General features: G+C 67.8%; 1 protein-coding gene across 2 annotated transcripts in view; it reads right to left on the reverse strand.

The window, feature by feature from the left end:
* RXRA (retinoid X receptor alpha) overlaps window positions 1-16286 on the reverse strand; it is a 108453-nt gene extending 92167 nt beyond the window's left edge. The window contains exon 1 of one of the 2 annotated variants that reach the window (XM_066255758.1): window positions 16112-16286. In XM_066255758.1, the coding sequence (XP_066111855.1) occupies window positions 16112-16139 (28 nt within the window). In that variant the 5' untranslated portion in view covers window positions 16140-16286. Of the gene's footprint in view, window positions 1-5156; window positions 5317-16111 lie in introns of those variants that run through there. The other variant, XM_066255757.1, reaches the window with a different exon arrangement.
* Window positions 16287-16619: the final 333 nt, after the last annotated feature.

Below are 16619 nucleotides of genomic sequence, written 5' to 3' on the forward strand. Positions count from 1 at the left end.
ACACCCAGACTGCCCGCGGGGAACACACCTCTCCCACGAACGGCGGCCCGCAGGGGCACTCGGAGTTGTGACCGCCCCCATGACCCTGGGACTCGGGGCTGGGGGTGGGGAGGCAGCACCAGCCTGTTCCGAGAGATCCAGGCGGCCACCTGGGCAGGGGCCGGTCACCCTGGAACTGGACGGAGCGCCCGCAGTCCTGCGGCCAGGAGGGTCAGATCACGCCGTGACACGAGGTGGCCATCTGAGCACCACAGCATGTCCCCTTTATAAACCCCGCCACAGCAGCCACCAAGAGCCAGGAATACGTCAGCGGGGATTGTAGGCCCAGGGGTGGCTGGGAACAGGGGGCTCAGAGAGGCACAGGGCAGCCGGGGTACAGGGACGTGGGGAGGGAGGGCCCACACAGCTGAGAACAGGGGGCTCAGAGGGGCACAGGGCAGCCAGGGTACAGGGACGTGGGGAGGGAGGGCCCACACAGCTGAGAACAGGGGGCTCAGAGGGGCACAGGGCAGCCGGGGTACAGGGACATGGGGAGGGAGGGCCCACACAGCTGAGAACAGGGGGCTCAGAGAGGCACAGGGCAGCCGGGGTACAGGGACGTGGGGAGGGAGGGCCCACACTGCACACACGCTGCGGGCGCCCAGGCTGAGCTCACACCTGGTGTGAGCAGTGTCATCTGTGACCCCAGGCGCCCTGGGCACTGGGCTGTCAGGAGTTCCCTTCGCAGACGTGGAATCTGAGCCAGAAACCCAGACCAAGCGGTGTCAGCCCAAGGCATGCGCTCTGGGCAGCAGGGGCCCGGGATGGGCCTCCCCTTCTCAAACGCCCGAGCCAGGCCTCCTGGCATGGCCACAGGGATGCCAGGAGAGGACCAGTCTCCAGCCCGCGATCTCAGACACAGCAGAGGGAATAATCTCTCTCCCCGTCAACAGATCGTCCCAGGGCAGAGACTGGGACACAGGGCACCCGCCCACCCCCCACAGGGAGACGAGGGCCACCCCCTCCTCCTCGGAGTGAGGCCAGGGGTGCCACCCTGCTGCTGGCTTCTTCCGCCCTTAGAGCTGCTACTGGCCACTGCTCTGTGGCCACAGAGCCGAGAGCACACGGGCCACGGTTCTTCTCCCCAGCAGTGAGAGCGAGGCCGGCCAGCCCTCCCCACAAAAAGGACCCCGAGAAGAAAGATGAGCTGAGGTGGGGGTCCTGCCCCCAAAGCCTGGCACCCAGACAACGGACACCAGCTCACCCAGACGGCCCGGGAGGAGTCCACCCACAGGGTCCGGCGGCCGGCCCGCCGCCTCCTCAGCGCGCTCTGGGCCCAGCCCTGCGGGGACCTCGTCGGGCGGCCAAGCCTTCCTGCCGCCTGGGGACGTCATCCCACAGCCCAGGCCTCTTCCCGCGCTCCCGCCCCACACAGCGGCTGCCCACCGCCCTTCTCCCCACAGGTGTCAGAACACACCCCACCTACGTCCTGATCGTCCCCCAGGCCCCGCTCGCCACCGTTCGCCTCATTTGGTAAAAGGCACATCGTCCTCCCGGGGGCTCAGGCCAAAAGCCCTGCGGCCCCTCCACCTGGTGACCACTCCTCTACTTGGTGACTACTCCCCTACTCGGCTCTCAGGCCCCCCACTTCCCACCCAGCAGCACAGCCTCCTACCAGCCACAGGCGGGACACCTCCCTCCCCAGCCCAGGACCCTCCAACGACAGGCCCTCCCCCTGGGGGCAGAAGAACCAGAGATTTCTCCCCGCCTCTGACTCCATCTCTGCCTCCCCCGCCCCACCCCCACCACTGGCTCCGCTCCAGCGACTCGGGCCAATTCAAGGAGCTCTGCCCAGAAGGCCTGACGAAACAAAGCTCACGCACGGGTCTGCGGGTGAAGAAACTGACCTCTCCCGGGAGAACTCCTATGCATACTTCATAACCCGGCTCAGAAGGACCAACCCTCCCAACACCAGGACAAGCTGATATCATGCCTTCTGTGCCCCGTCTGCCCCGGGACATCCTCCGCCCCTACCCTCACGCCGTCTCCCCCACCCTGGGACAGGGACAGGGACAACATGGCACCCTGTCAACCTCAACAGCATTATCACTGGGAGTGACCTGCCCTGACACACGGTACTGGCCCACTTGACAAATAAGAAAGCCGAGGCCCGGTCCCGGGAGCCACATTGCGTGCGCTCAGGCACCGCTCGCCCTTCGAGGGGTCTGGGCCCGGTCCCGGGAGCCACACTGCGTGCGCTCGGCCCCTTGAGGGGTCTGGGCCCGGTCCCGGGAGCCACACTGCGTGCGCTCAAGCTCTGCTCACCCTTGAGGGGTCTGGGCCCGGTCCCAGGAGCCACACTGCGTGCGCTCAAGCACTGCTGGCCCCTTGAGGGGTCTGGGCCCGGTCCCAGGAGCCACACTGCGTGCGCTCAAGCTCTGCTCACCCTTGAGGGGTCTGGGCCCGGTCCCGGGAGCCACACTGCGTGCGCTCAAGCACTGCTGACCCCTTGAGGGGTCTGGGCCCGGTCCCGGGAGCCACACTGCGTGCGCTCAAGCTCTGCTCACCCTTGAGGGGTCTGGGCCCGGTCCCGGGAGCCACACTGCGTGCGCTCAAGCACTGCTGGCCCCTTGAGGGGTCTGGGCCCGGGCCCGGGAGCCACACTGCGTGCGCTCAAGCTCTGCTCGCCCTTGAGGGGTCTGGGCCCGGTCCTGGGAGCCACACTGCGTGCGCTCAAGCACTGCTGGCCCCTTGAGGGGTCTGGGCCCGGTCCCGGGAGCCACACTGCGTGCGCTCAAGCTCTGCTCGCCCTTGAGGGGTCTGGGCCCGGTCCCGGGAGCCACACTGCGTGCGCTCAAGCACTGCTGGCCCCTTGAGGGGTCTGGGCCCGGTCCCGGGAGCCACACTGCGTGCGCTCAAGCTCTGCTCGCCCTTGAGGGGTCTGGGCCCGGTCCCGGGAGCCACACTGCGTGCGCTCAAGCACTGCTGGCCCCTTGAGGGGTCTGGGCCCGGTCCCGGGAGCCACACTGCGTGCGCTCAAGCTCTGCTGGCCCCTTGAGGGGTCTGGGCTTGGTCCCAGGAGCCACACTGCGTGCACTCAAGCACTGCTGGCCCCTTGAGGGGTCTGGGCTCGGTCCCAGGAGCCACACTGCGTGCGCTCAAGCACTGCTGGCCCCTTGAGGGGTCTGGGCCCGGTCCCGGGAGCCACACTGCGTGCGCTCAAGCTCTGCTCGCCCTTGAGGGGTCTGGGCTCGGTCCCGGGAGCCACACTGCGTGAGTCAAGCACCGCTCGCCCCTTGAGGGGTCTGGGCCCGGTCCCGGGAGCCACACTGCGTGCGCTCAAGCTCTGCTCGCCCTTGAGGGGTCTGGGCCCGGTCCCAGGAGCCACACTGCGTGCGCTCAAGCACTGCTGGCCCCTTGAGGGGTCTGGGCCCGGTCCCGGGAGCCACACTGCGTGCGCTCAAGCTCTGCTCGCCCTTGAGGGGTCTGGGCCCGGTCCTGGGAGCCACACTGCGTGCGCTCAAGCTCTGCTCGCCCTTGAGGGGTCTGGGCCCGGTCCTGGGAGCCACACTGCGTGCGCTCAAGCTCTGCTCGCCCTTGAGGGGTCTGGGCTCGGTCCCAGGAGCCACACTGCGTGAGTCAAGCACCGCTCGCCCCTTGAGGGGTCTGGGCCCGGTCCCAGGAGCCACACTGCGCGCGCTCAAGCTCTGCTCGCCCTTGAGGGGTCTGGGCCTCAGGCGACTGCATCCCCAGCGGCCAGCAGGAGCCAGACGTGTGTGGACAGGTAGCTAGTCAGATGGACAGATGGACGGACGGAGGGATGGACAGAGGACGACAGGAGACTGGCTCTGAAGTCTCACCCAGGAAGGCTCCCCCATCCGCCCGCCAGACAGCGTGGGCTCAGCAGCAAAGAAAGGAACTTGGTTCCAACACGGAGGTCATTTCTGGCCGCAGGTCCCCCCCCACGCTCCACCTGGACAGTGGGTCCAAGGAAACCAGGTTCTGTCCAGTGGCAGGTGCGTCTCAAGTGAGCAGAACCGAGGGTGGGGGCTCACCCCGTGGACAGGAGCACACGCGGTCACGGCCCGGCCTGCAGGCTCGCGGACGGCTCCCGGGACCCCCGGCATCGAGCACTGGCGCAGGGCATCCCCTAGGGCAGCGTCTCAGCCCACTGTCTCAAGAATCAGCACCGGGCTAGACACACAGCAGGACTTCCCTCCCTTGAAAGTTGGGATAGACTCCCCCCCCCCCCGCCCCAGAAGAAAAGTGTTCAAATCATTTTAAAAGCCAACTTCGCAAGGGGGTGGGCTCACCCCATGGCCTTTCTGAAATGATGGTGACGGGGAGAAATCTGCAGAGGACACGAAGTCATTCAACAAACGTTTCCTGCGGCAGAGAGTGCCCGGCGCTGCGGGCTCGGTGAACAAGACCTCTGAGCCAACCCCACCGAGGCACAGGGGCTGAGATCGCAGGGCCCCAGGCCGAGGACACACGTGCCGGCCGAGGGTCCTCCAGGAGAGGCGGCAGCAGCGACACCTCCCCTCACCTCCCACGGGGCCCAACATCCTTCCTTCCATTTTACAAATGAGGAAACTGAGAGAAAGAGTGAGGAAGTCACCAAGTTTGTGTGGCGCAACCAGAACGAACAGGCAGGGGCCCTGAGCGTGCCAGCCCCTCAGCCTCTCCTGGGGTCCCAGCCGGTGCCCAGACCTTGTGCCCACAGGAGAGAGAAGAGGGCGGAGGGCAGGCCGGCTCCCTCCCTGCCGTCCCGGGACGAGGCCGCGGCCAGCACTGCCCCCCAGCCCGGCTGTGGCCCACCTCACCACAGCTGAGCCCAGAGTGGCCAGCCGTCCCGAGTCCGAGGCCCCGCCTCCCAGCCCGCCTCCTGACCTTGATCTCAGGCAGAAAGTCCGGGAGCAGGGGCGGGGCGGAGGCCGCCCCACTCTCCCCTGGACTCTGCCCCCAATCAGAGCTGTTTTCCTCAATCCCAGCCAGGACCCGGTGACGGGCCACCACACAGCCCAGCACCCACGGGAGACCCCTGGGCAAACAGCACCCACGGGAGACCCCTGGGCAAACAGCACCCACGGGACAGGAGCGCTGGGCGCCGAGGGGCCGGGTCACGGACGGTGGGAACAGACGACCGGGCGGAGCGGGGGCCCCACAGCGGCACTCACCCCAGGGCCCGGGGGTCCGGGCGGGCGCAGCAGCACACGGTGGGCCGGCATGGGCCATGCTCTGGATCGGCACATTCCAGGGCGTGGGGAGTCAGTCCAGGGGCCGGCAGGCCGGCAGAGGACCGGCCGACTCAGAGGGGGCTCCAGGTGGTGACCAGGCCCACTCCCAGCCCCACCTCCTCCCACAGTTAATTATTCCCAGACCAGCTGACCACACCCCGCACACCCTCCATGCTCTCACATGGTTGCTCACCAGCAGGGACCTGTAACCCAGCCAGCAAGGGAGGAGCCGAGCCACACAGTCAGATCCTTCTGAAATCCTCCAGGAAGGCCCCCCGACCTTACCCGTGGTCACACGGACATCCCCTCTCCGGACCCTTGGCTGGGGCCAGAACTCCCCGGGAAGGGTCTAACCATTCTCTCCACCTGACTTTCTTTCCATCGTCCATTTCACAGAACTCCTATTCATCCCTTAAAACCCACCTACAACATCACCTCCTCTTTGAAGCCTCCCTGACTTCCCAGGCAGTTTACAGGTAAGGCAACTGAGGTCCAGACAGGTGGCTCTGCTGGCCCAGAGCCCCAGGGCCGCCCGCTCAGAGCTGGTGGGCACTCATCACACAGGGCAGCCTCTCTCATCATCGAGTTTTAAACACAATAAAGTCAGAGAGATGGGGGAGTGGTTCTTGACACGGCAGAAAAGGCTACAGGGCCACGTGACACTGTGCAGAGGCCAAGCCGTCACCTGGGGGGCATGGGTGGGGGAGGGGGGTTCTAGAGAGTTCTAGCAAATGTAGTCAGAGACCAAGGAGAGCAGGGCCCCACTGCCCCCTGCTGAGTCCAGCCCCAATAAGTGAGGTTCACCATTTCCCCATTGCACACTGCTCACCCCCAAAGTGTCTCTCCACCACACTCCTAGTTCAACCCAGAGCGAGGCCTCGCTGGAGTGACCACACACGCCCCACTCCACCAACTCAGAGCCCATGGCTCCCCCGCCCCGGCCCTCAGGAACCAAACCCTGCACCCTCAACAGAGGAGGTGACGAGAGTCATTTCCTAAGGAACAGGCCCCCAATTGCACCATCCCAACCGGACAGCCACCAGCTCATGGGAACAAGGCCAAGATGGTGGAGGGGAAGGAGGCGTCCTGACAGCCAGAGGGCCCCCGGGAAACGGAGGCCCAGAGAGGAGAGGGGCACGCCAGGCCCACAGCCAGCTGGTCGAAGGGCAGACCTGGACCACAGCCCCAGCCTCAGGCCGCATCCCTGCTTCGGAGTGGGTGGCCACCCGACCACCAGAACGGGGCAGGACGAGGGGACTCGGGGACCGCCCAGAGCTCCCAGCCACAAACCACCCCCAGAAGCAACAGTGACCACCTCTGCCAAGGGCACAGCCACCCTGGACGGACCTGGGTCTCAGGAGCTGTGCGGTCAGTGCTAACTGTCTCAGGAAGAACACCTGTCGTGGCTCAACCCCCCCAAGGCGGCATGCCGGGTCCTCCCCAGCAAGGGCATCTAGGGCATGTCATTCAACCTCCCTGCTTCTGAAGCCCTCGTCCCGGAAACGTGAGAATGACAGCCCCCCGCCTCGTGAGTCTGTCCCCGTGGAGACAGAGCACGGGACAGCTCAGCACAGGGCCGCCCGTGGCCACTGCTGACCCACGCTGCCCCTCGCCCAGCCCTGCCTCTGAGGGGCCAGCAGACAGCAAGGCAGGAGGGGCTCTGGCTACGAAACCCGGGCTCACTGAAGAGCGGGGGCTGGCCCGTCAGCCATGGGGGTCTCCTGCACATCCTGGACCCCCGTGTGGGTGCCGCAGGGCTACGTCAGCCTGCCCCGGCCCGGCCCGGCCCTCGGGAAGCCTTGGAAAAGAGAGAAGGCAGCGAGATGGGTGGCTGGCACGTCCCGGGCCACACTGACCACACACCCGCTCTCCCAGGACAGCCCTGAGCCCCTCACCCCGTGTGCACCGAGTCCACTGGACCTCACACGTCCCCACAGCAGCGTGACTGCCCCACGGGAGACAGCCGTGGGCCAGAGGTCCTGACGAGCGAGGCTGGAACCCAGACAGCCAGGCACCACGTCCAACGCTGTGCCCCCCACCCTGCACTCCCCACCACGCACGAGAGGCGGGGAGGGCCGAGGGGGCAGCCGGCAGCCAGGCACCACGTCCAACGCTGTGCCCACCACCCCGCACTCCCCACCACGCACCAGAGGCGGGGAAGGCCGAGGGGGCAGCCGGCAGCCCAGCACTACGTCCAACGCTGTGCCCACCACCCCGCACTCCCCACCACGCACCAGAGACGGGGAAGGCCGAGGGGGCAGCCGGCAGGCTCGGGCTGGGGCTGGGGCGAACCAGGAGGCTTCGGAAGGACATGGCTTTAGGGCTGATCCCCAGACAGCGGACAGCAGGGAGGGGGAGAGGGCTGGGGGAGGGAGTCCCAGGTGGAGGCACCAGGCCAGCCGGGCCCAGCTGCCCCAGAGGGCTCTGGACAGGGCAGCCGTCCTGTCGAGCCGTCCACGGGAGCCCAGCAGAGCGAGGGCGGCCACCTGGGCTGTCACCACCTGACCTCTGCCCGGGGCCAGTTCGGACACTTAAGCTAAATTGGTCAATTATGGGATACTTAGATCCCTCCCCGGGGCTTCCCAGCCTCCTTGGTTCTGGGCGGCAGCACCAGGAAGCCTGTTGAATCAGTAACCTCATTACAGCCCGAAGCCCACACCGGGGCGGCTTTGAACTCCGTGGGGCTTATCCAACTGCGCACTGGAGGGTTTACACACGGCCTGGCCGCAGCCCAACTCCCCCTCCCTCCCTCCCTCCCTCCCTCGCTCTGGGCCGGAGGCTCCAGGCTCAGGACCGCGGCCACAGGCTCTGCTGAGGCCCATCACCACCGGCCCGTGCCCAGGGTACAGGGCACAGCCAGGGAAAGTGAGGGGCAGCTGGACGTCGCTGTTGATCGGACGAGCCCAGGGAGGCGTGGGGAGGCCAGGGCCAGGCGCAGGTCGGCCGAGCCCGAGCAAGACTCCCCTTCGTGTGCCCGGCCTCGCTGGCAGAGCCCGGGCCACCCGTCTCAGGGACTGAGCCACGGGCCAGTCAAGGACCTGAGGTGACACACTGCACATGGCGACCCCAGGTGGTTGGTACCCCAAGGGCCACAAGGTCACTCCCTACCACGGTCCTCAGAGCCCTGCCCTAACCTCAGCAAGCCCAGACGCCTCCTTGCCCACCAAGGACAACCTGTCCCCAGAATGCCACCCGGCGGTCTGGGCTTGAGCCTCTTCAGCCAGCAGACCACTCAGCCACCTTCCCCAGAGACCCCAGGCCTCCTCGCTGACGCCAGGGGCACCCCATGCCCCAGGATCTCTCCATCCACATGGGGAGAGGCCCCTGGGGTGGAGAGGATCTCCCCAAGGACGGGCCAAGCTCAAGTGGCAGGAAGGGAGAGAGGGAACCAGATGAGAGCCAGGGGGAGGGGGAAGGGGTCCTCTCTCAGCCAGGTGCTCAGGGAAGGTGGAGACTCCCCAGCCCAGCCCAGGGGCCCAGCCTGACCCCCAGGAAGCCTGCTGAAATCCCCCACCCACAGCCCTGGCCGCTGTGCCCAGAAGCCCAGCAGCGTAAAGGAGGAACAGGCCCCTCGTGGGGCTACCTGCCTGTCCGGCTCCAAGCCACCTGAGAGCCGCCTCCTTCGAGCCCCTGCCTGCCTCCAGCCCACCCTCTGCTCAGAGCAAGCGACCTAGTTCCAACTACGAATATCGCTGTGACCGCAGCCACCCCGGACCCCAAACACCAGACCCCCACACACCTGACCCAGTCCCAGGGCCCCGTCCGGATGACGTGTCTCTCCAGCCTCCTCTCACCCATCGCCACCTCTCCCAGCTCCAGCCCTACAAGCCTCTGGTTTTGTCTCGGCCGGCTGGCCGGACGGACGGATGGACGGACAGCCCTGCCCCCACCACCTGGGGCAGCCCTGCCTCTCCCGCAGAGCCCAGGCCAGAACGGCTCCAACAGGGAGCCTCCCCACCCCACCACTCCTCACACCCATCTCTGGAGGAAGGCAAGACAGGACCAGGCCAGCACCCAGCAGGTGTGCCCTGGGGCCGCGGGGAGGGAACCCGGCCAGCCGGCCTGGGTCCTTCTAAGAAACAGGCTGTTGTAGAGACTGTTAGGATCGGCCAGGCAGGCTGGGAACATGCGTGCACAGGCATGTGTGTGCACGTGTGTGTGTGTGCATGCCACTGTGACGTGCTCATGTGGGTCTGTGCATGCACCGTTTATGTATTATGTATCTGCGTATGCCCGTGTGGGCACATGGCATTCGTGCGTACGTGTGCGCCGGGCATGGAGACCACACAGACGGCTAGGCCCACTCTGCCCTGGGGACTTGCCCAACCCCAACCCCCACCGCCGCCACCACCAGGTCCCTCAGGAATTTGCTTCCAGACAGCTTGACCCTGGAGGGGTGAGGAGGTGGGCACCAGGCCACAGGGGTCCTCCAGCTGCTGTCCCAACCCATGGCTTTCCAGAGCACTGACAGCCTCTGCCTCATCCCACCCCAGCCCAGGACACCCTGAGTGAGGACCAAGGGTCTGCAGTCCCAGAGGGCCTCAGGGCGTGAAAAGGAGCAGAACAGACAGCTTCCCGCTTCCCGCAAGGTCCACAGAACAGAACACTGGTTCTCCCAGGGGCCCGAGACCCCACGGTCCCAGGCCGGGGCACAGACCCAGGCCCAGCAGGTGAGCAGCATCGGGAGACGCCACCTGAGGATCAAGGAGGTCTGGGGAGCGGCACCCCCATCCCAGCGACGGGTCCTGCTCGGCGGGGACTCGGGGAGCCCCGGCTAGGAACTCAGTTGGCTAAGAAAGAGCAGGTCGCCGCCCAGGGACCCAGGCGCAGCGCCAAGGCCGCGACAGGCCTCGGGCTCCGTCTCCCCGTCCGAGGGCCCGGTCCCCCCGTCTCCCCGTCCGAGGGCACGGCCTCCCCGTCTCCCCGTCCGAGGGCCCGGTCCCCCCACCCCCGTCTCCCCGTCCGAGGGCCCGGTCCCCCCTCCCCCGTCTCCCCGTCCGAGGGCCCGGTCCCCCCCCCCCCGTCTCCCCGTCCGAGGGCCCGGTCCCCCCCCCCGTCTCCCCGTCCGAGGGCCCGGTCCCCCCCCCCGTCTCCCCGTCCGAGGGCACGGCCTCCCCGTCTCCCCGTCCGAGGGCCCGGCCCCCCCCCCCGTCTCCCCGTCCGAGGGCCGGGTCCCCCCCCCCCGTCTCCCCGTCCGAGGGCCCGGCCCCCCCCCATCTCCCCGTCCGAGGGCCCGGGCCCCCCGTCTCCCCGTCCGAGGGCACGGCCTCCCCGTCTCCCCGTCCGAGGGCCCGGCCCCCCCCCGTCTCCCCGTCCGAGGGCCCGGTCCCCCCCCCCCCGTCTCCCCGTCCGAGGGCCCGGCCCCCCCCCCCCGTCTCCCCGTCCGAGGGCCCGGCCCCCCCCCCCCATCTCCCCGTCCGAGGGCCCGGCCCCCCCCTGTCTCCCCGTCCGAGGGCCCGGCCCCCCCCCCCCGTCTCCCCGTCCGAGGGCCCGGCCCCCCCCCCCGTCTCCCCGTCCGAGGGCCCGGCCCCCCCCCCCGTCTCCCCGTCCGAGGGCCCGGCCCCCCCCCCCGTCTCCCCGTCCGAGGGCCCGGCCCCCCCCCGTCTCCCCGTCCGAGGGCCCGGCCCCCCCCCCGTCTCCCCGTCCGAGGACCCAGTCCCAGGTACACAGCAGGTGCAGGACGGGCGGAACCCCCAGCACCCTGGAAGGGGCAGCACGGGGCCCTGAACAGACAGGACAGACTTAGAAAAACGGGACAGGCAGGGACCACGGAGCTCCATCCGTCCAGACCGGGAGACGCAGAAACCAGGCCGAGCAGCACCCAGTCACCAACTCCACCCACCCAGGGGCGCAGGGACACGGGGACACGCACAGGGACACGGGGACATGCACAGGGACACAGGGACACTCACAGGGACACGGGGACACTCACAGGGACATGGGGACACGCGCAGGGACACAGAGACACTCACAGGGACACGGGGACACGCACAGGGACACAGAGACACTCACAGGGACACGGGGACATGCACAGGGACACAGGGACACTCACAGGGACACGGGGACACGCACAGGGACACAGAGACACAGGGACATGGGGACACGCACAGGGACACAGAGACACGCACAGGGACACAGAGACACGCACAGGGACACGGGGACACGCACAGGGACACAGAGACACAGGGACATGGGGACACGCACAGGGACACAGAGACACGCACAGGGACACAGAGACACGCACAGGGACACAGGGACACAGGGACACAGGGACACAGGGACACGCACAGGGACACAGGGACACAGGGACACAGGGACACAGAGACACTCACAGGGACACAGGGACACGCACAGGGACACAGGGACATGGGGCACAGGGACACAAGGACACAGAGACACGGGGTCACAGGGACACACACAACAGTGCCCGGCAGAGCTGCAGGCAGGGCTGGTGGCAGGGGCACAGTGCAGCCGCAGCTGGCGAAGCGCGTGTGCGAGCTGCACGCCCGTGTGCACACATCCCGCTCTCCCCGCACGGGCCTGGGCAGACGCTACGAGCCGCTTTCTGCTCCAGTTCACGCACGCTCGGCTGCTGAGCTAGACGAGCGTTCTGTAACTCTAGGGTGCAATTTCCCCGTCTGGGAGGCGCCGGGCACCACCGCTCAGAACAGCTCGCGCCTGGCTCGACTCAGCCTGCGGGCGAGTCCCTGGCTCCCACGCGCCTCCTGTGGGCCTCGGGAAGAGCCCGGGCAGGGGGACCCAGCAGGGGAGGACACGGGGCAGCCCCCCTTGCCCCCAATCTGCCCCACACACCTGACCATCAGCCAGGCTTTGGGGTCCTGTTCTGGCCCGGCACTCAGAACAGGGCCTGAGCTGCCCCAGTAGGAGTCGGAGGTACACACGCCCCCACGACAAACCCACTCCCTTCCCCCGCGGCCGGGAAGAGCCCAGACGTGTGTCCATTATACAGATGGACAGGGGAGGCTCGGAGAGGCAGGCCACACACAGGCTGCAAGGACAGAGGACCAGATGCCCAGTGGCCTGACCAGCAACCGGGAGGTATGGCTTTAGGGTCCTCCCCTAAGGGGTGGCCACATACTTCCAGAGAGAGGGGTCTAGGGGAGCCACTGACAAAGGGGTCTGAATGTGAGGAAAAGGAGAAGATGAAGAGAGAGTCAAGGCTGGAGCCGTAACTTACAAAGTATCAACACTGCCAGCCGGGGAGGGGGGGTGAGGGGAAGGGCACCCCTCCCCCACCCCCACCCCCACCCCGCATCCTCGAAATCAACCACCCTAACCAGCATGGGAACACAGGCCTGGAGGGTGATCCCCAAACCGATGCCAGCCCCACCACCCAGGCAACCAGGCTCTTGAGGCCCCCAAACCCTTGCACCCCATCCCTAGCCCCACCAGCGGCCCATTCCCATGGAAACAGGCCGATGAATGGGCCCTGGCCACAAAAGGCGGCTCTGAACAATACACCTGGAGCCGGTGGAGAAGGTGGAGAAGGTGGAGAAGGTGGAGAAGGTGGAGAAGGTGGAGAAGGGAAGGAGGGCAGGTCTTGGCTTGTGAAGCCTCAGCCCGAGCCAGCTCAGACGTCTCCGCTCCGTGTCCGCCAGAGAGCTGCTGCACCGGGCCCAGCAGCTGGGAAGGAGCCGTCACCTCCTGAAAGACTGGCCCTGACCACCACCCACGGGGCTCCAGCCCTGAAACACGCCAACTGTGGAAAGAGCCCACCGGACCTGAGAACAGAGGCCCCGCGGGCAGCGTCCACCGGGTCTGGGAAGGCCTTTGAGGCTTCCCGCCCACCCCCACGCCGCCTTGTGCGCAGCTCACGTCTGTCCCACCTCACTCAGCGCGGGGCCCCTCTCTGGGTGCCAGAGCCTTGGCACGCACACTCAGCCCCTCCGGGCAGGGGGCCCACCCCCAAGCACGCGTTCTGCGCCTGCACAGTCATCCCACAACTACCCCACCTCCGGGCTCCTTTCCCAGGAGAGGAAATGAAGACCACCAACCAGTACTGCCAGAGGGGGTGGGGTGGGGGTGGGTGCCGAGAGAGCGCAGGCAGAGGGCCTCCTGGAGGAGGTGCAGCTCCCCGCAGGCCCTGAAGGACAGGCACAGCTGGAAGAGCTGGTGGAGCCGCCGAACCCTGGCTCACAGCCCCGGCCATCCTGGGGGCCCCCAGCTGCTTGTCCCACCCACGTCTGGGCAGAGGGGGTCAGGCTGCACGCTGGGCCCGGGTATGACAGCCAGTCCTGGGGGAAGATGCGGCCGGCAAGGCCACGGTCAGGCGGTCAGGCCACGGTCAGGCCACATCTGACCCCTGACACTTTCCCATCAACAAACAGATCCCCCTCTCGAGTTCACCGAAACAAACGCCCCAGCCGTCAGCAGTGCCCAGGCTGGAGAGAGCTGCCTGGGCAAGGGAACTCCAGCCCCAACTCCCAGCCCGGCCTCCTGTGAGTCATGTGACCCTGTTATTTCGGGAGGCCCCAGAACGTGCTCTATTTTGGGTCCCAAGGGCTCCGATGTTACCAGAAGCCCCTCGCCAGGGCTCCAAGCTCATCCAGGTCCCAAAGAGCCCCTCAGAGGGGAGCCGGTAGGCCTATCCGTCTGCTACTAGCCACCTGCCCCTCCCTGGGGAAATGGGTCACTAGCTGCCAAGGGAGACTGGTGTGATCTGAGACCTCCAGACAGCGTCACAGGCTTGCCGTCCTGTCCCACGGTCCTGGAGGCCAGCAGCACGGGCCTTGCCCACTGAAGAAGATAGGGGGCTGGGCAGCCTGGGCAGCAGGGCAGGAAGGAGAGGCCTTCAGACCCACGCCTTGGGCTCATCCCTGCCCTCGCCAGTGGCCCAGCCGGCAGGAGCTGGGAGGCGCCTGGCGGGTGAGGGCGAGTGTCCCAGCCCACCAAGCCCCACGGCGTGGTGCCGGGAGGAGGAAGCCCTCTCTAACCGAGGTGGCCAGACAGCACAGAGGGGCGGCAGGGCCTTCCCGGACGTTCCTGCACATGTCAGGCCCTCTGACACTCACCACCCCCCAGGAGGGATTAGGCTGTGTTGACAAAAGGGCTTAGGCAAGTAGCCGCTGAAATGGACCTTCAACTCCAGTGGACTTCAGAGCTGGTCACAAGCTTAGAAAAAAATAAAATGTAATCAGAGCCCAAGCCTCTCGGCTCAGGCCTGGGGTGTGTGGGTTGCCTGGGAGGGAGGCCACTGGCAGAACGGAGGTGGCTCCTAGGCGTGACCTCTCCCCTTCATGGGGCACAGCCATCCTGCCACCTGGGCCCCACATGTGCCAACACCCAGGACGTCAGGGACAGAGACCTGTCCTGCTCCTAGTACCCAGCAGGACCCTGCCACGTGGGGGGTGGGGGGGGGACTTAAAGTGAGCATTCTTGTTCTAGAAGGGTTCCTCTGGGAGAACCTAGCTCTGCCTGTGTGTGTGTGTGTGTGTGTGCGCGCGCGCGCATGTGCCTCTGCACGGAGCTCACGCTTTAATGGGGAGGAGACACCGGCCCACACAGGAGCCCGCCAGCCCCATACTACGCCAGGCACCAGCGAGTCACAAACAACTCCGCTCTCTTCCCTGCTCCACACACCCCGGCTACGAGAGCTGGTGGGCTGAATCCCAAGTCCACCCCTCGGTAGCTGGTGGCCCCAGCCGTGGCCAGCCAGTTTCCTTATCTGTAAAATGGGTGCGAGGGCCCACCACCTCCAGGGCTTAGGGAAAGGGGGGGTGCTCCCGAGGTCTTCATTAAACAGAGTCAGGGAGGGAGTCCTCGATCTGACAAACTCGGAACCCTGCCCCCGTCATCCTGCAGCAAGCCCTCGTCCTCTGTGAGGGCGCTCAGTGCTCAGAGCCCGGCCCCGACACTCTGGGGACCAGCTCCCAACCACACCAAGGTCCCTGCACTGCCGGCCGGCCGTGCTAGGTTCTGACCACCAAGCAGGTGGCCAAACTGCACCTCAGGCTGCAGAGGGGTGGGCAGAGAGGTGGGGGGAAGCGACCGTGGGGTTTCATTGAGAATCAGCTTTTTTAATTTCCATTCAGGGCAAATCCTTCACCCAGCCTGACAGCCTGGCTGCTGTCCCCACCACCAAATTAATATCCTTCCCTGCACTCATTTATAAAGTCTCCCGGCCACCTCCCCCTCCCTTGCTTGTTACTGGCTCCCAACCCCTAGGGAGGGCAACGGCTGGGGGCGCCTGCCATGCCCCCTCCTCCTCCCAAGGTGAGTCCCATCCTGGACTTGAAAGACAGTCTGCGGCTAGGAAGCCACCGAGCAGGATGGCAGTGGAAGGACAGGAAAAGTGACCGTCAGTACCTCTGGGGCGTCCTCCCCCCCCCCCCCAAGTGTAGGGCCAGCCCCGGAGAAGGCCCGGGAGAACACCCGGAGTGCGCCAGAGTAAGGGGCCCCCATTCTGGGACGGGGCACCGGCAGGTTTGACGTCCCCGGCCGTTGGGCCCCTCGCTGACCCTGCCCACCGCGCTGGGGAAGGAGGGTCCCGTGTGCTCCGGCCGGCGGCCTGCTGGACTCGGCGGCCCGGGCGGCGGCGGCGCGGAAGCCGTCCCGATCCCAAGGCGCACAAGTTGCTCCGCCCGCCAGGCCGGCCCGGTCCCTGCGCCGCCGGCTGGAGCCGGGCGCCGGGGCCGCGGGGGGCGCTGCCAGGCCGTGCGGCACGGACCCCGTCCCAGTCGTCCCGCCGGCCCCGCCGCGGCCCCGGGGCGCCCGCCGCCCTCGCCCCCTCCGCGCCCGGCGCGCGCGGGGAAAAGTTGCCCGGCCCCCCGCCCCGAGCCCGGCGCCCCAACTCCGCGGAGGCCCGGGGCGGGGGGCGCCCCGCGCGCGCCGGGAACGCGCCCCCGCCCGCCGCCCGCCGGCCCGCGAGCACTCACCGAGCGGCAGGAAATGTTTGGTGTCCATGTCGGCGGCGGCTCCGCGGCCGCGGCGGGCAGCAGCGAGCGCGGCGGCCCCCGGCGCAGCCGGCCGGGCCCGGGCGGCGGGAGCCGGCGGCGGCGGGGCGGCGGCGGCGCGCGGAGGCCGCGGCGCGGCGAGTTGTTGCAAAAGTCGCCCAACAATGTAAACTACTTGTGCTGCGCGCCGCCGCCGCGCGCCCGCGCCCGCGCCCCCGCCACGCGCGCCCGCGCGCCCCGCTCCGACCGCTGCGGCGCCGGCGGGGGTGGGGGGGGAGGCGGCGGGGGGCCCGCGACGGGCGCGAACTCGGCGCAGCGCCGCCGCCCCGCCCGGCGCTCCCGCCCCGCCCGCCGCCCGCGCGCACCCCCTCCGCCGCCGCCCCCGCCCGCGCGCGCTCCCGCGGGCCTCCCGCCGGCCCGGCCTCCGAGTTGCGAGCGAGCCAGCGCCGTGCAAACTTGCAAGTTTGCCTCCGCCAGGGGTTCCCGGGAG

This window comes from Saccopteryx bilineata, chromosome 2 (genome assembly GCF_036850765.1).
Source record: "Saccopteryx bilineata isolate mSacBil1 chromosome 2, mSacBil1_pri_phased_curated, whole genome shotgun sequence".
In the NCBI taxonomy this organism is placed as follows: Eukaryota; Metazoa; Chordata; class Mammalia; order Chiroptera; family Emballonuridae; genus Saccopteryx; species Saccopteryx bilineata.